A 26657-nucleotide genomic window follows, 5' to 3' on the forward strand; every position below is an offset into this window, starting at 1 on the left:
CTGCCAAACCCCAGGGAGCATCACTGTGCCCCCCACCCCACACTCTGTGTTGTGACCAACAGCACGTCTGTGCCCAGGGCTGTCAGGAAACCCTGAACTCCTGCATCCTGCTCCTCTATCTCCAAGCACAGCGATGGCTGGTGGCACTGTGCCTCCTGCCCGTGTGGCACTGCCTGGCTCTGCACTGTCTGACTGCAGGGCTGCACATGGGAACAGGAAGCAGGCAGTTCCCACCCTGGCACTATTTCCCACACAAATCCCAGGCCTGTTTTCCCACTTGAAGCCGCCACCCCGTGCTCCTGGCAGGGAACACGCTCCTTTCAACGCCTCACCCATCTGGCTTTGCGCATCTGTCCCGCCTCGAGACGAGCTTGGAATCCAGGTGGATTCCCAGCCTGTTCACCTTGACTGGAACCTCTTGTACTGCTGCCAAGTGGTTGGGAACTCCAGCTGCTCCAGCCCAGTGAGCCCAAGGGACCCCAGAGCTCCAAGAGGGAGCAACCCTTGGGTGCTGGGGCTGCTGGAAGAGCTGCTGAGTGTGCATGAGTAATGACGCTCGTGAGCACATCTGGACACACTCTTGGTATGCCCAGCCTCACAGCTGGCAGCAGGGCTGGGCACACAAATGTGCATCCAGATGTGCAAACAAGTGTCCCCTGGCTGTGCTGGTGCACGGGGCTGCGTGTGCACAGAGCTGGTGTGCACGTGTGCGCGAGGGAGCCTCCGCACTCTGTGTGTGTGTGTTTGAGCCATGGCTTCATTTCTGAAGATTGTTTCCGAGCTTGGAGCCAAGTCCTGAGTTCAAGTGGGAACTATGCATTCCTTGGGGGGTTCGGGGAGAGAGCTCGGGGTCTGAGGCCTCTCCCCAGTGCTGTGAATCACTGCCCGGGGAGCCTGTGTGATCGTTCTGTTCCATGGTGAGACTGGCACTCACTGTCTGGGTATTCCAATTAAATCTGTGTGGAGCTGCTTTGCTCTTCCCTGGCTGGAGACTCTTCTTGCTACCGACCTGATGCTGCCATTTCCACACAATGCACGGCTGGGCCCGGGGTGGGGGGAGCCGTGTAAGAACGGAACATCAAACAGGAAAAGCTGGTATTCCCTCCCGAAATCCGCCTTCCTGCTTCCAAGCTAAACAGGCTTCAAAGGGGAGGCTTGTTTGTGCTTCTGCACCAGGCCTGGCTTCTCCATGGCGGGGTCAGGCTCAAGGAGCACGGAGCAGGTTAAAGAGCAAGAGAAACAAACCCAACGAGAAGCCAAGCGCTTAACCCCTTGCTGCATCCCCGGGAAGAGCAGGGAGCAGTGCCGGGGAAGGGCACTGTGCCTCTCTCCAGTCTGCCCCCATGGGGACATGGCACCAAGGCCTCTGTCCCCAGCAGCCACAGCCTCAGGGGATGGCTTCCTCCTGCCTATGCTGATGGCTGTCCTGGGGGATGAGGGGGAATGTGACCAACCCGTGCATGGACAGGGACTTGATGACTTTGGGTGCTTCTGGGAGGCTTGTGGCAGCAGCGGGAGATGAGTTACTCTGTCCCCATACAATGAGGCAAGAGGGCACTAAAAGTGCTCATTCGTGCCTGTGGCAGGGCAGGCCAGGCTCGTTTTGCAGGTGGAGGTGAGCAGCATCTTGGACAGGAAGAGGACCAGAGTTTTCAGCTCTCCTGCTGCCCCTGGCTGGGGTTTGATGGAAAAGCCTCCAAGCAACCACTGGAGTGCACCAAGAGGCAAAACCATGGCTCCAGGGCAGGTCCCAGCTCTCCCAGGTGTTAACATGCCCCACAGCCCCCAGGGCTTCCTAGGCTCTGCTGGTGCTGCTGACTGCCTTCCCATGACTTATGCAGTGCCAAGCCACAGAGCAACTTGGCAACTCCTGTGCTGAGCTGGGCAGGCATCCAGCCCTGCTCTGCCTACCCAGGGGTGCCATCCCCAGCCCCAGAAATCCCTTCTGAGCTGGGCTGCTCAGCCTGAGGAGAAGGGCAGCAGCTGGATGTTAGCTCTGGGACAGCAGAGCTGTGTGCTGGACACCAGGAGCTGAGAAGGAATCACCACAGTTACTGGGAGGGCAGCACCCCCACATGCCATGGGGTGTACCTGTGCCACCTCACTGCCTGGACACCGGAGATACCCACGGCACCCAGCTGTGCCCAGCCTCCTGGGGCTGTGGATGGGATGTGGGCTCTGCAATGCTCAGCCCCACTCCTGCCCCAGCCTCTCCTGCTGTCCTCGGGGATCCTGTGAGTGCCAGGCTGGCACTGGGCCGTGCCAGGCGCCTGAGTGCCAGCGGCCGGAGGAGCGGCACCTCCAGCCCGGAGCGTGATCAAACAATCAGAGCAGAGGCATCGAACCAAAGGCTGCCGCCACCCTGGGAGACCACCCAGCAGCACAGCCGTTATCTGCCAGGGTGAGTGTTTACCAATAACGGGAACCAGCTTGCTGTTTTACTGCGAGCTTTATAAGGATAAAAAGAAGGGCTGGGCTTGAGCAGCTCCGAGACGCTGGGACACAGGCCGGCCATTTGCTCAGCCTGCCTAAGCCCCAGCTCAGCTGGGATAAGCTATCTGCTCTGCTTGTTTAACAATTCCTCCTCCTTGCCCCCATGGAAATTCCCTCCAAATCCCATTTAACACCCATCTGCTTTCTCCCAGCCCCTGGCACCCCCAAATGCACCAGGAGAAGTTTGCTGAATGCTGTGGGCAGAGGCTGGCAGGGAGAGAGCAGGGTGACAGGGGCTGAAGGAATGCCAACAGTGACTGGGATGAGACAGGGCAGGATGAAGTCTAGTCCCATGGCATGCACCGACCAGCTCCAGACCACACAGGCACTGTGGGCATGTGGGGCATGGAGAGAGGGAGCCAGACTGGAGGGACAGACCACACCAGGGGAGAGGGGAAGCCCTTGCCACAGCACTGGCCCTACTCACCGATCAGGGGCACCACCAGGATGAACTTCCTGCAGTCCAGCAGCGTGACCAAACTGCCGAGGTGGTCGATGAAACCATTGGTATCCGGGACCAGAAAGACTGGTCTGATCTCCAGCTCCATCTGCCTCATTTGGCTCTGGTCTTTCAGCACAGCCTGGAGGAGAAGGAAGGACACATGGTGAGTAAGGAGGATGTCAGTCCTACGACCCGTGGACCCTGAGAGCAGAAGATAAGCCTGGCTGGCACGTACAGATCCGTGTGAAGGGGACTGGGAGGAGGCTGCATCCATCCCACCTGCACACCCCAGACATCAGCTTTTGCAGGCCCACAGTACACATGTGAACAGGATGGCAAAAGCCAACAAGAAAATATTCTCCTAGAAAAACAGCCCTATCTAGGCATTGGAAGAACCGGGACCAGCCTTGAAAATGGAGGTATTTTGGGAATTGTCCTATTTTGCGGGACTGGCAGTTGCCAGGATAATCTGCACCGGTGCCAAGGGGGAGGGAGGACAGGGGTTCTGGGGTTTCACATGGAAACAGGTCAAGGTGACAACAGACAAAACAAACCAGTTAGGGATGCATAAGTCCTGCCAACAGCCTCCTAACACAGGGACCCCAAGCAGGCAGCCAGAGGTCTGTGGGGTAGGGATCCTTGGCTGAATATCCCCTTCACTGTCCTACCACCTCCTGCCTTTTCCAACTCCATCCAGCTGGGAAACCAGGCGGGTTCCAGCCCTGAAAAATCAGAGTTCTGTCCTTGGTCAAGCCCTTCACACCCACAGAGACAGAGGTGCTCACACTCACAGGGGGAGGGTCTGTTGAGGCTCACTGGCTGCCCTCTGGGCTGCACCTGGACCTCTGACCAATGCCAGTTGCCAAAACGGGACCCCAGAGCTCACGTATGACTTTCGAGGCTCTCGAAGGACTTGGGCTCTTTAGTAAGCCACAGGCTTAAAAAACTCAGGATGCTATTCTAGTGCTTCCTCTGCTTAAAAATAGCTTCCCTGGACTCGCTGATGTTTGTTGCCTCTAATAGGAACCGATCACCCATGGAGCACAGAAGAGCTGCTGTGGAACACATCCACCATGCAAACCCATCTGAGACCAGGCTTGGACCCCCAGATGTGCCCTGGGCATGCACGGTGACCACCAAGCCTGTCCTGCCCGATGGTACGGGGAGCTCCCCCTGCCCACTGTGAGGATCCCAACTCTCCCTCAGCCATGCCAAACCCTTGGAGGCGCCCTGGAACAACGAGCTGCATGGGCCAGCAGTGGCCATGGAAAGAAGTGGTTTTTAATTCATTTCCAAGTGTTGTCATCTGGCTTTAAATCAAGGCTTTAAATTGATGCTGCCACCTCCCACAAATGTCTCCAGGCAAGGCAGCAACCAGAACCTCACCACGTGCCTCCCACCCTCCTTCTGGCAGTGCTGGTCCTGGGGATGTGGCTCCCACAAACCCTGAGGGGTGTCAGGCAGAGCAGGAAGCATGCCAGGTCCTGTCTGCAGGACGTGCCTTCCCCATCACACAGAGGACACACCAGTGTCCCCAGGCTGCAGATCTACACCAGCCATGTGCTAGATGCCATCCCTGCCTGTGCCCTGCCTGGGCACTCACTGGTGACACAGGAAGAGCTACAGACAGGGATCACCTGGAACCAATCCCAGCATGGAGCTGCTGCTGCCTCCTCACCACAAGGAGAACAGCAGGTGGGGTGTCTCCACAGGGTTCTGGGGTGTGGGAGGAGCTGCTTGTCCCTGAGAGGCACTGGACCCTGCTCCAACTGACTTGGGGAGATAGAGAAGGGCCCCATCGACCAATGCAGAGACTCAGAGAGTGGCAAGTCTCTTGTGTGGCTTCCAAAGAGGTCAGTGGCCCTGAAGTTGCAGGAAGTGGGGGTGAAACTACACAGTCTCCACTGAATAGTGACAGCCCTATGCCAACAAGAGCTGGCGGCAGGAGAGGACCTCCTCCTGCACCCCAATACAGTTCCTGAGGCTGTGAGTCCCCCCAGCCCCTGCAGGTGACCCCCCTCGGGCGGGGGGCACGGGGGTGACGGCGGGGAGGGCAGTACCCTCGTGTGTGGCATTTGCCCCCGCGGCCCCGGCGGGCCGTACCCGGCCGGTTCCTGGCAGCCGGCAGCAACGCCTGTGCCGGCCGTCACGTCCCATTCCGCTCGCCCGGCCGCCCGGTGAGAGAAGGACACAGGATGCGCCGGGAGTGAAAGAGCGAGGTCGGCGGGGAGCGTGCCAAGTCCCCGCGCACAGCTCCGGGCCGCTCGGGGAGCCAGAGGGAAACTCGCCTTTGCAGAGTTCAGAGGCCGGCAGCGAGATTTATTTTTGTTTGTGTGAGTAAAAGGCTGCAGAAGCCTCCGGCCAAGGGGTTTGGGGGAGAGAGGAGTGGCCTGTGATTCATGCGGACGCTGGCTGGCCCCACGCCAGAGATGAAAGGGAGCCCATGTGCGGCAGAACCGGGGAGGCCAGTTCTGCCTTAACCCTTCTGCCGGTCCGTGGGGCACAGTCCCGTGGGGAGGAAGGGGAGCATGCGGGTGTGGATCGGGATGCCCGTGTTTGGGACTCGCCTTCTGTGCTTTTAGGGCTGCCAGAAGCGAGCTGCTGGTCCTACTGTGCTTCAGTGTCCCTAAGACAAGGACAGCGAGATTGCCTGTGTGTCCTGCTGGGAGGTGGGGTTTGGAAACCACCCTAGGGAGTGTTCTATCCCGGGTGGATCGAACAGCAGAGCTACAGCCTCACCCTGGCCCTAGTGTTTTGGGACAGCCGGATTTTAGCTTTGGCTTATTTAGGTTAAACAAATAGGCTCGGCTTGGCTCAACTCAGTGGCAGGGTGACCCCACCGTGCTGGACGTGGCAGTGGACCTCTGAGACCAGGGGCTCCTTGCCCTCTCCTGGCCTGCTAGCTCCACTCCCCTGGCCTTCCACACCCGCAGGCTGCGGGGTCAGCGCTGGTCCCACCCGCAGCCCCCTGCACATCCCGCTGCTCCGGCCACGGGGGCTTCTCCCAGGAGCTGGGCCGCAGCCGGAGGTGGTTCCCTCGGCTGCCCCAGCTGGTGGCAGCACTGAGATCAGACACTCCTGCATACACAGTCCCAAATTCCCAGCTCATCCATCAGCTGGGATCACCTGGGGAATTCCCCGGAAGTCAATGCCCGGGTGAGGGCTTCCAGCATGGGCAGGGGACGGGTCTCCCAAAAGCCAGGACTTTGTGCAGAGCGACAGGGGGACGAACTGAGCCTCTCCACCACCAGCATAGAAAAAAGGAGAAGGCTCCACATGGACCCTGGAGCTCTGCACACGGACCCCGAGACTCCTCTGCCCGTGGTGCTAGGATAGCAGAGAGGCCGAAGAGAAAAGCGACAAGGTCACACGGGGTCACGCCGCTCAGCCAGGCCGGAAGGGCCACCACCATCCTGCCACCACCTCCCTCCTGCCACCACCCGCTCCCCAACCGCGGCCAAAGCCGGCGCCGCTGCCCCTTCCAGCCCCGCGCGCTCCGCGGGGATCGGATTTTCCAGGGCCGAGAACAATGCCTCCTCCAAGCCTCTCTGCTCCAGGGCTTCCTCCTCCCAAGGTTCGTCCCCAGCGTCTTCCTCGGGAGTAAACGTGCCCCGTGCCTGGTAGCACACCGGGGCCGCCGCCGTGGCGGAGCCGCCGTGGGTGGGTGTGCGCCTTCCGCAGGCAGCAGGCACCCGCTCCCAGGCAGGTGCTGTGCCGGCGCGTGTGCGCCCGCGGCATTGTTCCTGCGGGGAAGGGAGAGCGTGAATGGGACACGGCTAAATTTAGCCACTTACTCACACTACCGCCACAAAGGAGCGGCTGCATCTTAAGGGGGCGGCCGTTCCGTGGGCTCAGAAGGGACAGGAGAGCGGCTATTTTGGGAAGACATGTCATAATTGGCCGCCCCGGCTGAGCTGCTTCTGTAATGCTGAGCAAAACAATAGCAGCATCCAGAGGAAGAGCCTGTTATGTTTCAGGTGGGATGTTTTCAACCGGTCAGGAAACTCGACCGCTCCCAGCGCGCAGCGGCGGCACAAAGGACAGGGGACGCTGAACAGCATGGACCAAGGGCTGGCCAAGCAGCAGGACATGCTGTGGGTTGGGGACAGCCCTGCCTGAGAGCACTGCCTGTCCCAGCAGCCTCGCTGCCACCTCTTCTTGTCCACCTGCTTGTCTGGCCTCTCCTCCCTCTAAGCACCTGAGCAGCACCCAGGGATGTGCCTGGTCTTTCACTTCTTCCTGATGCATCCCTGCTGTCACCAGCTCTGTCCCAGAGTGAGGATGCAGTGAGGCCAGTGGCAGGCTGGCAATGGAGCCAGGGAGCTGCTCTGCATCTGGAGCTGCCCAGGAATACAAGAGACCTGACCCTGCTCTGGTCTTTTTTTCCTCTTGGAGTTTGGGGGTTTTGGGGTCTGTGCTTCTGTAGGGGAATGGAGCCGAGTTCCCCCTAAAGCTGGTGCTGGCTGAGGGCCTCCCTGTTTGCCATTTATCCTGCCTGGACCTGTGTTTCCCCAGCAGCTCAAGCCACAGTCCTGCACACAGCCAGGACAGGGACAGGGATCTAAGCTCAAATTTCCCTCAAGGCGTCAATCAGCAGCACAGCTGGGCTGACAGACTGAGGAGCAGGGCAAAGGCAGGAAAACCTGCAGGGGAAAAGGCAGTGACTTTATCTATAACAAGCACAACTCTTCAAGTCCCAGGTGAGGCTGTGACACTGCACTCTCCTTGGGCACAGAAAGAAACCACACGGCCAAGCAATGAAGGCTTTGTCCTGCACCCTGGGGGACTGCACACACCCTCACAGATTCCACAAGAGGCAGCCACAGCACCTGGACCCGAGTCCCCAGTGCTGTGTGGGGACCTAAGTCCTGTGTGCTGAGACAGGAGCCACATCTGCTGGACTCAGATGGAGCTGTGGCTTGTCCCCAGAAAGGGTGACTTGGAGAGCAGCAGACATTCCCTAGGTGGGCACTGAATGACAGGCTGTAACAGGGAAGAGAAAAGGTCCCCAGCTCCATGAAACACTAAATCTGTTGGGAGGAGCAGAAAGGTCAAGGATCACAGGTTAAGAGGGAAAGTGGAGGGGGTGGATGCTGAGCTGGCTCCAACCTGGCCTGCCCCAGCAGCATTTTCCACCCGAGCTCCTCTGCTGCTCCAGCTGCGTGGTCAGTACCCAGGCAGGGAGAGGACTGGGGCAAGCACACATGTTCTGCTCCAGGCCATTCCCAGCCAGCTACGGCCTGGATGACTTTACTGAAACCCCAAGGACTTCTCCTCCACCCCGCGCCTTCAGACTCCAACTGCACCTCAGCTCTCAGCTGTGCAGCCCCTGAAGCTGCCCACACCCTCATTTTGACCTCTCTCTGCCTTCGAGCGTCGGCCCCAGCACGGCCGGGGAGGAAGGGAGGAGCGGGCCGGGGGGAGAAAGCCCCTGACAGCATCAGGCAGCCCCCACTCTCCCCGCAGAATGGGCAGCGGCCATCCCGGGGGCCCCGCTGCAGCTGCGCCGCTCGCCGGGATCCGCCGCGCGCTGCCCTCCCCGAACATGTGCGGTTCCTGTTTGCTGTGTCTGTACAAGGCAGTGGGAAGTGGGGAATTTACTTACACCTCCCCGCTTAACAACCATGGGAGGCTGGAAAGGCTTCGGGCCGCTTTAATTTACAGCCCATCTCTCCGATCTCTCACTCGTTTCGTTGCTGCTTTCTTCCTCCTCATATTAACATGACCCAGGTACCTGCCAACAATAATGGACTCGCTTGTGGGGGCGGGCCCCCTCCCTCCCGGCACACAAAACTTCTACCTTCGCCTTGATACGGATTGCTCCGAATTCAAATGAAAAAAAAAAAGAAAAAAAAAGGAAAAAAAAAAAAAAGGAGAAAAAAGGCGAAATCTGAAAAGGTTGGGGTGGGTTTGGAAAAGCGAAGCGCAGTGGTTCTGGGCCCGGCGCCAGTAGCCCGAGGGTACACATGTGCAGGCTCTCCCAGTAGGGCCTTCAGCAGCCCTGTTTTACAACCACCTCGGCACACACTGCAGAGTTCACGCATATGGCCAGACAGATGTGTCTGGCTTACGTTCAAGGCTGGAAAATGAAGAATTATGGAAGTGAAGGGCCCTGGGCATTAGAGAGGGCGGAGGTGAGGGGGAGGGGAGCCAGGGAGAATTTTTCCTCTGCTGAGAAATCCTCATCTGGGCCACGAGGCTGGAGGAAGAGGGGTTGCGAGCGAGGAGGCAGCCAACAGCCATCCATGCATGTGAGATTGCTCTTAAAGCAACAGGGTGCATCGCCAGGAGTCTGCTCCCAGTCCAACCAGTTTACTTCACCAGCTCCCACTGGGAAACATGCTCTCACCAGGCCAGGGCCAGGCCAGGATCACCTGCATCCCGTCTGTTTGTCCCCATAACGATGGCAACGTTCTGGCTGCAGCAGCCGTTCGCAGACTATTTTTCCGGCGCTGGCTCCTGCATGAACTCTGCCGTTCACGTCCCACCCTCTCCCTTGTCTGCCTGTGCCCCGCTGCACAGGAAGGCTCATTTCTCATCAAATCTCACTGTCACGGAGCCTCTGCCCTGGGTGGGGGCACAGTTCACTGGCGCACACACACAGAGGAGCCGCTGCCCTGGGGCACAGCTCACTGCCTGGCACACACAGCACTGCAGCCAGCAGCCCTGCCACTCCTGGGTGTGCTGGCAGCTCCACAGGGAAGCTGTGTCTGGCTTCAAAAGGGTCCCCAAAATATTCGTTTCAAGGCCTGGGAGGGCAGATCTTACCCAGAGTGGGGACAGCAACACAGATTTGGACCTTCCAAAGGGCCAAAGTTGTTTGCATCTGCGTTTCACAGAGGCAGCATGTGGCATTACACCCAGGAAGGTTAAGGTGCCTTGGGACATCCCAAGAGGCCACTGAAGCATGGCAGGAGAACAGCTGTGCACCACTGGCACAGCAAGGTGGGATCAGCCCATCCTACCTGAATCTTGTCTTGACGGCGCTGCTGCTCAGCGACTTTCCTGGCCAGCGCTTGCTTTTTGGCTCTGAGCTCCTTGATGTCCATCTCTCCTCCACTGCCTTCAGTCTCAGAGTCATCTTCAAAGGCCTCGATCCTCACATCATCCTCCTTCTTCCAGGAAATGCAGAAAGAGAGAAAAACAGGAGGGCAGTCACTGTAAGGGATGCTGGTGGCAGGGATCATCGTTCTGCTCTTCCTTTTCCAGCAGACAAATCCCTATCAGGCAGTCCATCACCCCTTGCTGATGGGTGACTGACTATTTCTAAACACCCAAAAGAAGCCAAATAAACTATAAACATTCAGGAAATGACAAGGTGAGACAGGAGGTAATGGGCAGGAAAGGCAGCGACCAGCCTGGGCAGGGGCAGTCCAGCTTTATGCTCTGTTCTAAAATCACACCCTCTTCCTCACCTTGGAAAACTCTTCCCACAGCCTTGGGTGAGTCACTGATGTTTTATAGCCTCCAGTTCTGTGAAATCATGGTATTTCCCTGTCTCTCTGCTTTGCCTGGCTGTTCAGGCTGCACATCCCTGTTCAGGCTGCTTCCTCTCACCTCCCTGCACCAGGGCAGTACAAGGCTGCTCTAACACTGCTGCCTCATCCCACAGGGCACACGGGCTGCTCATCCTGACAGGAACCTCAGATCCACAAGCCCTTCTCCATTTTGATCTTTGAGCAGGCCAGAGAGATTCCTACACCCACCCCAAAACTTCCAGCTGGTCTGGAACAGATGTTTCAGAAGGAGATGTTCAAAATCTTGATTTTAAAGCTCCACATGATGGAGCATCCACTGCATTTCAAGGTCACTCATTTCAACAGTTAATGATCTCTTCTGTTAACATTTCCAGCTACTTCTAGTCAGCCTTTGCCATGCTCTTGCTGTCCAGGAACCATGTCTTTGCTGAATTCAAGGGTCCCTGGTTCTCCAACCTCCTGCCCACACCAGCACATCTGGACCATACTGCATATTCTTCCTCTCCTAGAAACCCTTCCCTGAGGTTCTCCACCAGTTCTGCAAACCATTCCCAGTATGCCTGCACTGCCTGAACTGGAGACCCCAGAGGGAGCCAAGCTGTTCCTACCTTAGGTGGAGGTTACACTGGCCTTTCCTCACATACCCAAATCTCTGGGATACAGCAGGGTGGGAGGTGGTGGCTGCTATCTAATTGGGCATCACTCACAACCATGTTCTGCCCAAGCTTTGCTTTGTTCTCCCCAGTCATTCCACACCCAAAGGGGAGCCCACAAATCCCTGTTCCTCAACATGTGTCCCACACGTGCTGCTCAGGAGCCCAATTCTCCACTGCTGCATGCAGCCCCCTCATTTCATGCAGCCAACTTTGGTCCCAGTGATCATGGATGGCCTTCTCAAACCATGCCATTACCCACCCTCCCTTCTCTGCACAAAATCCAAGGGTTGTGATGGGGCTGGGTAGAGTGCCCAGATGGCAACTGGCCAGAAAATCCTGCTCTGAGCCCCTGGAGGGCTGCAGGAGATAGATCCTGCACAGAGGGGTAAGAGCAGGGCTACACTCCCTGCCCTGTGCAGGCTGCCACGACACGTGTCAGCAGAAGGGACTCGTGGTCTTAATTTAGAACAACCCCAGTGCTGCACAGTCGTGCACTCAATCATTTCACCCAGGCCACAGAACCACCTTCTCTTCTCTCCTTGTGACCTTTCAGCCATGGGAACGAGGAAGATGGGAGCCCTCAGGCTCACTTCCCTCTGCTGGGACAGCCTGGACCACAGGGGATGGGGGGGATGCTGCCAGAGGGAGAGTGTCACACCAGAGCCCCAGGGAAAAGCCTCTGTCTGATGCAGATCTGCTGGGGGGGGGTCAGGACCTGCTTGCACCACAGTGCTGGTGGTCACTCTGGGGAGCTGCAAGCTCCCTTGAGATCAGAGCCCAAGAGGGAAGCTCCAGGGTTGCACAATAAGCTCATGGAGAGATTCCCACAGCTGAGCAGAGACTCTAGGGATGGGGCAGGAGGGAGCTATCCTGGTACTGTGCTCGTTCACAGCAGGAACTGGAGGGACTGAGCCAACAAAAGGAGCCTTCTGAGAACAGGACCATCCCTGTCATGACACTGAGAAGAACCTAAACATGCCCTCATATCCCACATGCCAGCCTGAAAACCTTCAGCACCTTCTCCAGAATAGGACAAAGATCCAGGTTTCCCACCTTACAGAGACAACCCCTGCCTGGGCATTTGCTGTCCCCTGCTCAGCTGGGACAAGGAGAGTGCTGAGCATTGCTCTGGGCTTCTCTGGTCTTTCTGACTTTCCATGGGACAGAGACAGGGTGCTGTCCCTGCTCAGGGTGTTATCCCTCTGGCTCTGAGTGCCCAGCCCCAGCACAGGGAGGGGAGGCAGAGTGAGCCTGGGCAGCACCAGGCCACCCAGCTTCCCGTTCCCAACGCCTCTGCTCCTCTCTCCTGTTTCCCTGGCCTTTCCAACTGCAAGATTAAACAGAAGAAAGGAGTCAACCTGCAGAGCAGCTGGCAGGGCCCTTAAACACACACACGGAGCCTGGAGTGAAGCAAGGCCTACAGGAACAAGCAAGGGCAGAAAAACAAGAGTTGAATTCCTTAATCACATCAGGATGTGAGAGGCAGGGGAGGGACGGGGCGCCAATGTCAGCTCTTCCTGTACGTGTGCTGGAGGCTGGAGCTCAGGCCTCCGCCACAACGAGCTCCACGGCAATAAACTTGATCCTGAAGCTGAACCCTGACATCCCCTCGCCCACCTCCTCTCCCGGGGCCGTGGTGCTGCACATTATTAAAGCTCCCCCCACCCTGGGTATGAAAAAAGCAGCATCTGGAACTCATAGCAGCGTGTGAGATAGAGGCAGGCGGGCTGGGCTGGCAGGAAAGGGCACGAGCGAAGCACACTCAGGAGACAAGAGCTGTGCACCATTTGCCCCCCCCGCCTCCCCCCATAAAATGCACACACAGCTAGGCCAGCTATAAATAGCGGGAGCTGCAGGGCAGGCAGAGGCTGGGCCCCACAGGGGTGATTCTTCCTTCACCGAGGCGCGCTCTTCCCGCACGGTACCTGATCTTCCAGTTGTTTTCCCTCTTGGCTTCCCATTTCCTTTCCCATGGCGTCTGGGACGGGTGCCACTGACACATATTTTCCACCCTTGAATGCCAGCAAAGGCTCTTCTTGTCCACAAAGGGCTTCCAGGAAATACTTCAGAACTGTGACCCTCTTGCAGTCGGCTGCAATAACCTACGGGGTGAGGACGAGGGGGTTGGGGAGAGGGAAAGGAAAACAAAGTCAGTGCAAAGGGGAGCAGATGAGTAACGACCAGGGGCAAATGTTGGGGATAGAAGGCCCAGCGGGATGCAGGCAGCACCACAGGGATGTGAGGGGTGCCCCTCTTCTAAACACGAGTGGAAGGGGTTTGCCTTGCTTTGTAGTCTCCAGGGAAAATGAGGCAGGCAAAGTCAGGACATTCAGCACTGACCCTGTCCTACCTCCTCTGAGCACTCCAGGGCTGCAGGACTCCCAGGGCACAGCCAGCCCCCTGCCCAGCCCCAGCAAATGGGGGAACATCCTGCTGAACCATGAGAGATCAGCGATGTGGCCTATCTCTCTGTTTCATTTTGGCTTCATTGCTGGATTTCCCCCCTAAAAGCTGTGGAGGGATGCAGGTGTGAGAGTGAGAGGGTGGGGGCATTTGAGAAAACCTGAGCCCCATCTCACCTCCAGCCCGACCCTGTCCCACAGGCCCATCTCACAGACCAACTACTGGGGAGCCCCACTGGGGAGGCTGGGAAGGATCTGGCCTGAAGGAAACTCAATAGCTTGGGTAATTATCCAATTTATGAGGCTCTCAAATGGAGTTTCCAGAGCACAGGAGCCCGGTGCCTCCACAGCCCTGTCCCGTGCGGCACAGCCTCGGCCGGCACCTCCGCCACGCCTGGCCTTGGCTCAGCCCTTGTCCCCTTGCAGCAGGGCTCTGCACCTGCACAGCTCTCCCCTGGTGCTTCCTGCTGACTGGTGTCACCCCCAGGGAGCTGCAGATTTATAGGGAGAAAGTCAGCAAACGAGATTAAAAGTGCTACACACTATGGACACAAAGTGTGTGTTGACACCCGAGTTTCTCCTGCCCCTGAATCACACTGGGTTTGCTCTGCTCATAGTCCCAGAGACCCCCATCCCAAAAGGGTCTCTGCAGGCTCCCAGGACTGGGATTCTGAAGCTGGGGCAAGGGCCAGGTGCCTCCCAGCCAGAGACACACACCATGTGATGCCAGGCCTTGTGGACATCAGCTTGTCCCCGATGGGGCCATGCCTCGGTGAGCCAGGGCTGGCAGTGGCACCAGCCCACTGCACCAGGCTGCTGTGAGAGGAAACTTCTGCTCTTCCACAGCACTGCCAGTTTCCTCCCTGCGGGCTAATTTTAACCACTGTGTCACTGCTGTGCGTGTCAAAAACCTGACCCTCTTCTGACCTCCAACCTCCCACCCTGGCTACTGCCGGAGCGAGGAACCCTCATGCACCCGCAGCTGGGGCTGCCTCTGTTTGAAGGTGTCCCCCTGAAATCCTGTGTCCCCCTGTACCTGCATGGGAGGAGAAGCCCTGTCCTCCCCACAGAGGCAACTGCTGCTGCTGCAGGGAGGTGGTGTGAGCAGGGTGATTGCAGGAATTAGTATTTTGAGGACCAACAGATTCATAACCACTGACTCTGCACCTATAAAATGTGTCCCATGGGACCGAGGTGAGCAGAGGACAAGGTGACACCAGCTCAGCAGTTCCAGGAACTGTTGGGGACCCTCTTTCCCAGGACAGCCTTTTGCTGCTTGTGACATCCAGCCAGGAGCAATCCCTGCAAGTCTCACCACGGGAACATTCCCATCCTCCTGGCTCTCCTTTAGGAATGATTGTGTGCAGGGGAAAGTCCAAAGGAAAGAGAACATGAGCATAGTTGGAATGGCTGTCATGGGAAACATCCCTCCTGAGAGTTCCTGAGAGCTCCAGGCTGCAGCTGAGGGAAGTGGTGGAAACCTCAACACTGGCTTCACCCCCAGCTCCACGAGCTAATGCCACAGAGACCCAGTCTGACTCAGATGGGGTAACTTCTGCCCAGGGATTTTCCAGTCTGGATATCTGCAGTTTCTGCTGGGCAAGCAGAGTGCCCACCACCACCAGCCACGTGCCAGGGGATGCCAGGATGTGGCCAAGAACAGCAGCAGCTGGGAAAGGGATGCAGGAACTGCCTGTATAGGTGGGGAAGAGATGGGTCCCCATTCCTGAAGGATTTCTCAAGATGCTTCTAGAAATAAAAGCCACATCTATGAGGTTTTCAGAAGGGGCTGAGTGCTGACACAGCTGCAGTGCAGCCATTGCTCCACAAAGGCTTAAATCTGAGTCTCTTAGATCAGGAATGATGGGGCAAAACACAGAAGAGTTCCATTCGCCCTTGGCTGGGGCTGGGGACAAGGGCAGGTGGGATCACTCCTTCCTCCCCTAAAGAAGAAACCAGTAGGAAACACCAGATTTCCTGCCAAGCCAGCACAGCACATGCTTAAATCCAGCTCATCTGCTGGGGGGGAAAAAAGAGCCCAACCGAAGGCCCATGACATAATGCCACAGCAACTCGTCTCATGAACACATTTTTCCAGCCCACATGAATAAAAAACAGGGAAGGAGCGAATGCTCCGCACATCCCCGTCATGTGCAGCCCTGCTCGGGGAGGACACGGCACAGCCCCGGGCTGCCGGCAGCCAGGCTGGGAAAGAAGTGACCCGTGACTGGCACCCAGGTCTCTCTCGAACGGCAGAGAAGGACCTTGCACGCCGCCGAGCACCCAGCTTTGGTCAGAAACTTCCTGTTTCGGAGTGGAAACGCGAGTGGCAGCGCCGGGATGGCCGCGAGGGCGCTGGCCTGTGCACGTGGCAATGCCAGCGGAGCGTGCTGGGGACACCAGGGGCTGTGCCCGACTTTCCCTAAGGAATGGCAGCATGAAATGGCACAGTGGGGATGTATCTGGTGGTGTGGCAGCAGACACCTCAGCCCCAGCGGGGAATAGAGCCCTTCCCCCTCTGTGCAGTGCGACAGCAGGAACCGAAAGCCTGGCTCCGAGTCACTGCTGGGTATGAAAATAGGCCTGACACGAACGCAGCCGCTCTCAAAGGAAAACCGAAACCGAGAATTGCTGAAGTGGTCTGGTGCCCCCGTCCGTGACCCGGGCTCAGTTCCCCAGAGCCACCACCGAGCCCCTCGCCACCGCGGTGCCTCTCAGGGACACGTGGTTGGGGACCAGGCGTGGGACTGAGGTGGCTTCGGCTGCAGCAGCCCTGACTGCCAGCCTGATCTCATCGGGGCTGGAGGGGAGACATTTCCAACCTCCTGCTCCATCAGACAGGCTCACCACCAGCTCCAGCACCAGCCACCCACTGGGGGTTGGCAGCTGCCGAGGCTCATTAGCCAACTGCTAATTCATGGGTCACACATTAACATACTGATCATTGAGTAAGACACAGCAGGACACACATTAACACACACAAACTGCTTGTTGAGACCCACTGGGCTGTGCATTCACTGTACCAGCTGCTGTGTTTTCAAAGCCACTCTGCAGTGCCAGTGCCACCAGGACCTCAAGAGTGTCACCTCCTGCCAGCGGTGAGCGGAGTTCCCCAGTCTAACCAGGGGTTCCCAGATGTAATGAAGCTGATCCCCTCTATGGTCTCAGCTGTATTTCCCCCCACTGATAAAACCGGCAGAAAGGAAAAGCTTCCCTGAGCACTGTGGAGGGCAGAGGACTCCCACACCACATCACCACATGTCCTCCAGGAGATTTAAGGGGAGGGAAGGGCCTGCTCTGAGAGCTGTGAGCTCTGTGCCTGAGGGGACACCTGCACCTGGTGCTGGCGGGGTGACACCACCAGAAACCAGCCCCGCTCTCGCTTTGGGTCAGAGGAGCTCCTGGAGCCGGGGGCCGCGCCTCTGCCCCGGGGCTGCTCCGCACGCGGCTCTCCCGCAGCTCCGAAAATCGCTGTCACACCCTCCGCCGCCTTCAATCAACTTTTACAACTTGTTAATTTTACACAGCGTCCTAAAGAGCAAACAACTGGGAGGCAGGAATGCAGATTCCTTCAGCTAGTCCAAAGAGCCTCCGGCAGCCCAGCCAGCTGGCTGGGGGAGCCCTGCTCAGCCGCGGGGACTTGCCACATCCCGGGAGGGGACACGGTCTGGAGAGGGCTGCCCCACGCCCACGGCAGCCTCTGGCAGTGCCACACTGCTGCTGGAGGTGTGTGGAGGGATCCTGGCAGCTTCCCCCTCGGCAAAACCGGACACTCCACAAGGAAACAGCAGGCAGCAGCTCTGCAGAAGTGATTGCTCCGAGGACAGGCTGCCATTGCCGGCTCCGCATTCCTATGTGCGAGGGGGAGACACCAGCATATCCTGACAGCTGGATTCAGAAGGGGAAAAGGACATGAGAAGTTTGAGTCATAGCATGGAGAGATCCCATCCCAGATTCAGAGATGGGAATGGGATAGGAGCAGGACTCAGAGCCAAGCTCCAGCACAATCCAGCATGGGGATAACACTGTTTTTGCCACATCATTTTAAACATGTCTTAGCTGAAGTAGCTCAACGATGCTGAGACCAAGTGAGTCCCAAACAATCTGAACCACGCAGCAACTGCACTGCCCAGCTGAAATGTTTGCACTGACCCTGCAAAACATCCAGGCAGGCCATGGCTCAATGCCACCTTGTGCCCTGGGCTGCCTCCTCCCATCCCTGGGGAGAGAGCTTGGAGGAGGAGCACAGAGGAAAGCTCCTCCTTTGGTCTTGTCCCTTCTGGGGACAATCTCACAGGCTTGCACAGAAGCTGGGCTGGGTTCAACCCTGGACTCATCACAGCCCAGCTCCTCTGGGCTCATTCTCCACCCAAGGAGCCCCTTGCTCTGCCCAGCCCCAAATACAGCTTGGAGGGGTTTGGCCACCTGGGTAGGGAGCACCAAGGTGCCCATCCCAGCTGGGCAGAGGCACTCACAGCTGGGTGTAACCCTGGTTTCGGCAGCTGAGAGCTGCCTGCAGCCACAGGTCTCTCAGAGAAACTTTTAATTTCAGCTTATCCCACAAGCAGGCTCAGTGGGACATGGTTCCCACGTGCCTGCAACGCTGTGTGTGACCTGAGAGAGCAACTGTGGCTGCAGCAGGGACCAAACCAAGGCACCTCTGGCTTGGAGGGATCTCACTGCTGGATCCTGTGCATCAACCAGAGAGCACATGTGGGGAAAGGATCTGCCACATCCATGCTCGATGCTCCATCACAGAGAGGAGCATGAGAAAACACCCAAGCAAGACAGAGAAGTCCAGAACTATTCCAGTTGCTCTTTCCCGTGGCCACAGCTGCAGAACCACTCTCCAAAGAAAAAGTGTGGCCATGTCTTATCCTAAACTCTCTCCCGGCATCCTGAGCCTCACACAGGCACAGCTCCAGCCTCTGCACTGGGGCACACAGTCTCAGACGAGTCATCACAGCAGATGTGCTTTGGCCTGGCAAACACCTCCGTCTTTCCAGCTTTAAAGGCCACAAAGCTCAGCCAGGACCGGCCTTTAAAGCTGGAAAGCAGCACGGAAAGGGAGCCAGCTGCCCACCATCACCAGGGTTTGCTGGGCTTGCCTCATCCAATGCACTGATGCAGAGAATACACATGGGTGACATAAAGGTGCAAAGTGACGGATCTGAGCTGAGTCACTCAATTTTTGGGTCAGAGACCAGAAGAAGCCTTGAGTAGTCTGCACAGATTCCTGCCAAGGTTCTGGTACCTGCCACTGCTGGCAGTTGTAGGTGAGACACAGTGACACGGGGGAAGCTGTGAGCAGCTCTGGGGCTTGGAGCCAACATAGCTCTGAGGGTCCTGCAGGAACCTTTAGGTAATTTTGTGGAAGAGTCAACACCAAAGCCAAAGCAGATGTTCCAGATGAAAAACCATCCTCCAGATCCACTTAAAGTTCCTGTGCCCATGATAGCCTGGAGAGCTGACACAGCCCAGCCTGGGACCAACTGCTTCCCTGCAGCTCAACAGCCTGGAGAGGAAAGTTCCTGCTGGATTCCAAACCAAGCTTTTGGCTTTCACTGATGCTTGGAAAGACTTGCCCTAATGTCTTACTCACCTGTTAAATGTGCTAAAGAACTTCATTGTCAGATCCAGGGAGCAGCAGCATTTGCACCATGGAGCAGTTGGCTCCAGGCTGCATCTGACACCTTGTAGGCAGGAGGTGGCTCCTCAGCTTGTTTAATTTCACCCCCACCAGAGCAGTCCTGGAGAAGATCATGGGATGCAGGAAGTTTCCAGTGAGTAATGGGGATGTTTCATCTGGTTTGTGAGTGTCTGATTCTCCTTGTGTCCTCAGGCATTGTTGCCAACAGCTCAGCAAGGGCTGTGGGCTCCTCCATAGAGCAAAATGGTGCCTCCATAAGACACTGCAGGAATTTTGGCCGGAATTTTCACTGGAGAAAGAATTTGCTTCCACCCACCATGGCCACATGTGCTGATCCCCACAGCACTGACATACCCAGGGCATTTCTGCTCTTCAAGGTGAAGCCTTGAGCACAGGACCATGCATTTTAATTGTCTGTCATGTGAACAAGGGGCTGAAAAATCACAGCTGTGAAAGAGGCAGATGACTCCTGGAGAAACAGTGAGTCACACGCAGGGACTCCCTGTTACAGCCACCTCAGTGCCTTCCTGTCTCCTACCCCAGCTCCCAGCACTTCCAAACTTCTCGAGGAAAGAAAGAGAAAAAGTCAGGCCACAGAGTAAAGCCAAGTCCAAAGGAGCCTGCTCTGCTCCTCCCTTGCAAATCCTACTGGAACATGAACCGGGGAAGACAAATCCCTGAAATCCTGTCCCTAACCCATGGTCCCAGGCTGGGGAAGGAGGAAGGCAAACTCCTTATCCTCAGCAAAGCCAACATGGCACCACTGACAGCTTTCACAGGGCACGGGCTGCTCTCCCTGCCGCAGGAGCCTCCAGTCTTTTCCTTTTCGGGGACTGGGGGAATTTATTTCCTCTGCCATTTCGGAGGATGCCTGCCTTGCCAGAGATTGTTTTGCAGAGTTCAGACAGATAAGAAAGTGGTTAGCAGGCTCTTCGGTGGAGGAAGGGAGGATTGCTTAGTAAGGGAAAGGCGACCGCTCTGCTCTCAGCAGCCACACGCTGCCCTTCCTCTGAGGCCACCACTCCAGAGGACACTGGCGTTGGGGACAAGGCAGGGCCACCCCCACACCTCTCCACCCTGGCTGTTTTTCGGGTACATCTGCTCGTGAGGCCACACTGGTGACCAGAGACTGTGCTGCTGTGCCAGGACTGGGATCTGTCTCTCCTGGAATTCGGGAAATGCGGCTGATGAATGTTCAATCCAACATCTCGGCTGCAAATCTCAGGGCGCTCTTGCGACAGTGCCCTGAGACAGAGCCCCTTCTGCAGGATATGTGGAGGAAAAAAAAAAAAGGGCAGGAGCCCAGTCCAGGCTGCCTATGCTGTGGGGACAGTGCTGTGGTTATCTGGCACCCTCCCTGTTCCAGAATGTGTCTCTGGAGCGGTGGCAGAAGGGAGCTGGCCCTGCTGGGGGCTCACATGGAGAAAGCCCTGAAAATTCATCAACAGCACAAACTCTTTCCCAAGGACTTCCCCATGGAGACGACAAGAAACTGCCCCATAATTTCACCCACAGGGTAACTCAGAGATTCCTGTCCCACAGGACAAAGCACCAGTGTCACAGAGTGCTGTGACAGTGGGAAGTTGGGTGGTGGAAGGAAAAGCATGACAACACAGGAACGGGGGAGCAGGGATGGCAATCTACAATATAAAAATAGCATAAAAAATTGCGAAACCCAAAGCTCACCCTGACAGCCCCCACCTACCCAGCCTGCACCATCCACCTCTTGCCCTTCTAGTGTCACCTCTGCTTCAGGCAGAGAGGCAAGAGCTCGAATATTCTGCCTGGTCCTGGCAGAGCTGGCTGGGAAGCCATTTCTGTGAGTTTACACAGCTTATACGTTCTCCATGCAGTTCCTGGCCTCCTTCCATCGCAGATGAGAGTTTTATGTCGAATTTTAAGTTTGACCACAAATATTTAAACTTCCTTGGACCACAAATGCTGTATCTTCTTTGTGGTTTAGTTGGCACCAATTGAGTATTTACAGATCCCTGTATGTCTGTCTGTCATTTAAATATCTCACGGAGGTGCCAAAGGCTTCCAAAGCAGAGGGGCTCCTCTAGCAGACCCCTGATTTCCCCTTCTCTGCCCTTCCTTACTCAGCACAGGCAAAGGAGAGGTGCAGCACTGGCCAAGCCCTTGCAGAGGGCACAGCTGCTCTGGCCTAAGCATTTCAGACTTGCACTCTATTAAGTTTTCTTTCCAGAGAATGTCATCTGAGATCCCACCATAACTTCCACAGTTCCCTGCCCTGGTGGATACTTGAACTGGGATGAAAGGGTTTGGAATTTTCTCCTCTTCTTTTAGGAAACTGAGTCTACAGGAGACTGTTTTAATGAGAACCGCTAAAACCCCCTAAAGCAGCACAGCTCCCACCTGGCCACTGCTCTCAGCCTCCCCACGGGGGGTTTCACTTCCTCAAACACCAGCAATTCTCAGCGGGTGATAATCCCAACCTGCTGAACTGGGATCCCTCTCTAGGTAAACTGGTCAGAGTGGTTAGTGCCAGTGGCACAATGGTATTGAATTCAGGCAAGGCCGTTTAGCCAGGAAAACGCAGCTAAATAAATACCATAAAAGATCCCTCCTAAGCATCCAGTGCCAAAGGAATTTGGTGCTGCTTTTACATAGAGCTGGATGGGGAGCAGAGAGCTGAGGGTCCTTGAGCTGACACCCAGCCCAAAATATGAGCTGAAGTGCATGCACTGGCTTGAGTCAAGCTGTGTGTGTATTTCATTTCCTCCAGACTTTTTAGTCTAGGAAACAAACTGGATGCTTACCCCACCAATTTCAGGAGAACTTCAGAACACGGAGATGCTGCTCCTGCAACACTGCTTTTCCCATCCCAGGGATCCACAGCGCCGGCCGGCTGTGGCAGCACTCAGGGAGCTCTTCCACAACTCCCACCACCCCTTGGGGGACACAAAACAACAGCATGCCCAGGGCAAAAACTCCAGTGATGGCTGCCCACATCAGAGGAAACAGATACCTGAGTCAGAGCCATGAGATGAGAAACCTCTGCTCCACAAACCAGAACCCAGACGGAGCAACGTCAGTGCCGAGCTGCCCTGGTGCTGCTCGCACACCTCACAGCCCTGGATGCTGCTGGGAAGCTCAGGGCACTGTGCCTCCCCTCAGCTTTGCAAGTGGGAAGAGAAGCAGCTTTGCTTTGAACTAACAAAGCCCTGGAGAAAGGGCAGCTCACAGGGCTGCCACGTGCAGGGAGGAGCTCCTCCGACTGCCGGCTGCTCCGTCGGGGCCAGCGCTGAATTCCCTTGAAAACAGAGGGTGGGGATACAGCAGGCAGTGGAATAACACCAGAAAAATGCCACCACAGCTTGGCTGGCTGCGACACCACAGCCCCAGAGATGTTACCAACACTGGCATTTCCCCCCTGCCGCAAGAACCGCGCTGGCAGCACGCTCCCGGCTCGGGGCAGGGCGGGAAGCAGCTCTCACCATTTCCAGCAGCCACTTCAGGGAGGGACAAACGCTCTATTTTGCTTTACAGTGAAATGCTGCCACTTAGGGGACTCCCGATGACGTTCTAGTGCCTGAGAGCCCATGGCCTCTTCCAGGAGGGGCTGCTCCTAGCAGGACATGCTCCCTGAGCCTACCAGAGAGGTGACTTTCGGCACTGGCTGTGAGCTCTGGCCCACATGGATCCTGCTCTGCTTTGAGGAAGCAGCAAGCACAGCTCTGCTACTTATACCCAATACTCAGCTCTTCTGGCAAATGATTAATGGCCCGAGTCTTGCAGTTGCTCGCTTCCAGCTGGGCCAAGAGCTGCAAACACACCTAGGGAAAGGAAGGGAAGGAGGAATTGGAACGTTGGCTTGGTGGGGAAAGGAAAACTATTCGCTGTGTCTTTGTTTTTGGGAGAGCTCCTCCTCTCGGGAGTGGGATGCTGAGTGCAGAGCAGGGCCCCTGCCCCGAAACGGAGGAGCTGAAGCAGAACAATAGGGTGGGGACTCTGGATGGGCCCCGACAAGTGGGGTGGGCTGGAGCGGGGGCACCGATCCATCCTTTTGACTTCATTCACACTTACAGCTGCATTAGAGACATTTCCTGAAAGCACAGTAGGAAGAGAGGGGTATTCACTCACTCCACCCTCCATCTAACACCGTCCTCACGATCCAGCCGTGCACTGAGAGCCAATTCTGGCCTCTGGCAGAGCTGCAGGCCAGACATTACAAGCGCTGGTGTGAGCAGCACAGGTCCCCACCCGATGAGCAGCGAGCAGACTTGGAGCACAAAGGAGGGGTGCAGCGGCCAGCAAAAAATAAAAAACAATCAAAGCAGGGAAACACAGAGCATTGTGCAAGGTGGACAAGAAGGTGTCAAGAGCGGGATCTGAGTGTTTGGCTTCAGGACAAGGAATGCTGCAGCCACTGGGGGATGTCAGATCAAACGAGGCAGGTTGTCCTGCAGAGGAGGGCAGTGACAGCCACGCTGCACAGGGGCCTTGGGGCAGGAGCTGAGCCGCAGCGCTGCCACCCCGGGGTGAGCTCAGGGCCGTGTCCCCAGCACGTCAGCCCCTGGCCAGGCCCTGAGCTGCAGCAGGGGCAGGGATTGGGGATTGGGAACGGTGTGGTGATGAGCCCTGTGCCTGACTCACCCCGGCCCGGGAGCCTGCACTGCCCCGGCGCATCGGCAGCCTGCATGTGGAGCCTGAAAAACAACTTTTTTTTTTTTTTTTTTCCCCTCTTTTCTAAAAAACAAAAAGCCAGACGCCCTCTTCCAGATCTGGAGTTACTCAGGCTGACTCACAGCAAGGCTCTCCTGGCTCTGCTGGCAGTGCCTGCATGTACCTGGAGTGGGCTGTGCAGGCTGTGCTGGTGGTACCCACGGTGTCACACACCTGGAGCTGTGGCACTTCCCTGAGTGCTGATACAACAGCCTGCTGCAGCCAAGCTAATTATTTTTGGCTTCAAACTTCAACCATTTTTGGTGAATCCCGAATGAAAAAAAAAAACCAAACCCAAATAAATGAAGACTATAATTTTTTTTTTTTTTTTTTTGTAAATGGGAAAAGTATTTCTTTCATTCTCCCATAATACGAATCCAACAAACAGGAAAAACATGAACCCAAACCAAAGCTCAGACATCACATCTGGGGAGAGACCAAGCATGGAAAATTTTAATCCAAAGGTTAATGTTTGGGAAGCTCCGAGTGTGTGAAAAGAGGGGTTAGATGGGTGCTGCTCCGCGGCTCGAACAGTTATTGCCGCCAAGTGGCGGCTTTCAAACGGTGCCTGCCTGCCCCAGCCCAGGCACTCGGGGTCAGGAGCTAAAATAGAAAACAACTGAAATCACTGGAAGCAAACAAACACTCAGATCAGATGCTGGAAAAGCCAAGCGAGGAAGGAGCCAGCAGCAAGAAATGCAACTCGAGCCCTGTGACTGGGAACGGCCTCCTGACTTGCCCTGGGTGAATCGCACCAAACCACATGGTGCTGGTGGCCCTTGTGACCCTTCTCCTTCTCTTCCAGTTCCTCCTGTGCCACCTCCAAGATCATTCGACGGCCCTCTGACACTCCTGTCCCAACTGTCACCTCCATCTCCTTTGCTCACTACTCTGCAGGGTCACATTCTAGTGGTTGTCACACCTTGGGGCGTTTTCCACCCCACACGTTTCTCACCAGAGCCACCATTTCCTGCCCAAGGACAGAGCACCCGATTTTTCCCCTTCCCCCCAGCCCTTCCCCCTTCACCCCACCCCAGCAGAACCACCTCCCTGTACCTGCCCAGAGCAGCATCTCTGCTGCTCTCCTGCTCACTCCACTCTTGCACCCCGAGCTGCTGAGCTCCCGCACCCCTGATCCTGCAGCAGCTCTGCCCTCTGAGCATCTCATGCCCACATTCTCCCCACATCCTGCCTCCAAAATGCCTTTGTCTTCATCTTCTGCATTAGATTATGCCCTTTCCAGACTGCTCCTTCCAGACACTAGAAATCTCTCATCCCCAAAGCTCCGACAGAATAGCATCCCTAATTGCCTTTGTTAGGGATGGGGCCATGCCTGTAAAATTGCCACGGCTGCTGCGAGGCCGGGCCGGCACTAACAATAGCTTAAAAGCTCCAGGAGTTCAGCGTGGAGCCCTCCCACACTAAAGCAAACACAAAGAGAAGGGACCATATGTCTGCAAAGGCAGTGTCAGGTGGGTCGGAGCCCGGCTCCCGGGGCTCCCCGGGGGTGGGAAGGGAAGGGAAGGCACGGCCCCGGCAGGCGTGAGAGCATCCGGCACAGCCACACTGCATCCCCGGCCAGGGAGGCTTCCTGGGATCAGCCAGGGCAGAGCTGCTCTCTCCAAGGAGCTGCAGCACCCGTGGGCTGCGTTCTGCACTTGCCAGAAGGGCTGGGCTGCTTCTCTCCAGAGTGCCGAGCCCAACAGCTCCTGCCCAGGCAGCTGCTCCTCACAGCCACGGGAAGGTTTGAGTTTAGGCACATCACCGAAACAGAAAATGACTGTGATCTGCTGCAGAGGGAGGAGTGACACCTCCCGAAGAGCTGGGGTGTCACACTTTGCTGCCCCCAAGGTGGTGGTGCTGACCAGAGAAGCATAAGGATGAATGACGGAGTCCAGCTCCTAATATTCTGATTTTGAGCCTGCTCAAGGTGTCAGGCTGCTGGGGGACTGGCCAGAGAAGAGGAGAAGGGGAAGTGTCAGCAGAGAATCTCTGCAAAAGAGATGGGAAAAACAAACTACTGTATGAAAATTGGAAATGATTCTTTAACAAACCACTGTGTAAGGTAACCCAGAGCTTAGGATCAGCACCTTGCTTGGCTGAGGCCAAAATCCAGGCACCTCTTGCTCCCCGACCACACTCTGCAGGTAAAAACCTAAATCTGCTGACAACTGACTGCAGAAACATGGAGATAAAAATGAAAAAGAAACCAAAGTTAGGCTGAGGGAAAATACCAGGAACTCCTGTAGACACTGAATGTTTCTCTAACCTTAGCCCAGGAAAAGGGTTCTAAAAGCCCATGCAAAGCACCTCAGTCTGGGCAGGGGAAGGGAACAGTGATGCCAAGGGAAGACCTCGAGGAGCAGCTGAAGGGAAATTGTGGCAGGGCTCACCTGCAAAGGCAGGGGAAGTGTGTGATGAGAAACGTGAGCAGAACAGGCTGGCAAAGCCTTGGCTCAGGAGTGGGCTCCCTCAGGGTTAGTGCTCATGGAAGCATGTGCTAGCACGCTCAGAGGAGTCCCAACAAAGGCCAGGCAGGCGTGCTCCAGCTGCCCGTGGACCATCGCTCCCGCTCCTCATCCCTCCAGCCAAGGGGGAAAAATGTAATCAGAGCAATTTCTATTAGCAAGAATATAAAGACTTGGAAGCTCTGGGCTGTCTCTTGACACCTAATTAATTACCAGGTAGCATCCCCTTGAAGCTGCCAACACAGCACACACAAGTTCCAGCATGATTTAGGGAGAGGGATGAACTTTACAATAAACTCTAGAATTTTACTTCATCTCCCGCCACCATCTGAGATCCTGGGGGAACAGGAAGGGGTGGCAAGAGGCAAAGTCTGAAGCCATC

The 26657-nt window shown here is 56.4% G+C and overlaps 1 protein-coding gene across 2 annotated transcripts in view; it reads right to left on the reverse strand.

Moving 5' to 3' along the window:
• SMG6 (SMG6 nonsense mediated mRNA decay factor) overlaps window positions 1-26657 on the reverse strand; it is a 105427-nt gene that overhangs the window by 4387 nt on the left and 74383 nt on the right. Inside the window, exons 14-16 of one of the 2 annotated variants that reach the window (XM_066333344.1) lie at window positions 12995-13171; window positions 9901-10047; window positions 2921-3074 (exon numbers count right to left, since the gene is read on the reverse strand). In XM_066333344.1, the coding sequence (XP_066189441.1) occupies window positions 2921-3074; window positions 9901-10047; window positions 12995-13171 (478 nt within the window). Of the gene's footprint in view, window positions 1-2920; window positions 3075-9900; window positions 10051-12994; window positions 13172-26657 lie in introns of both variants that reach the window. The other variant, XM_066333343.1, reaches the window with a different exon arrangement.

Source organism: Sylvia atricapilla, chromosome 20 (genome assembly GCF_009819655.1).
Source record: "Sylvia atricapilla isolate bSylAtr1 chromosome 20, bSylAtr1.pri, whole genome shotgun sequence".
NCBI classification, from domain to species: domain Eukaryota; kingdom Metazoa; phylum Chordata; class Aves; order Passeriformes; family Sylviidae; genus Sylvia; species Sylvia atricapilla.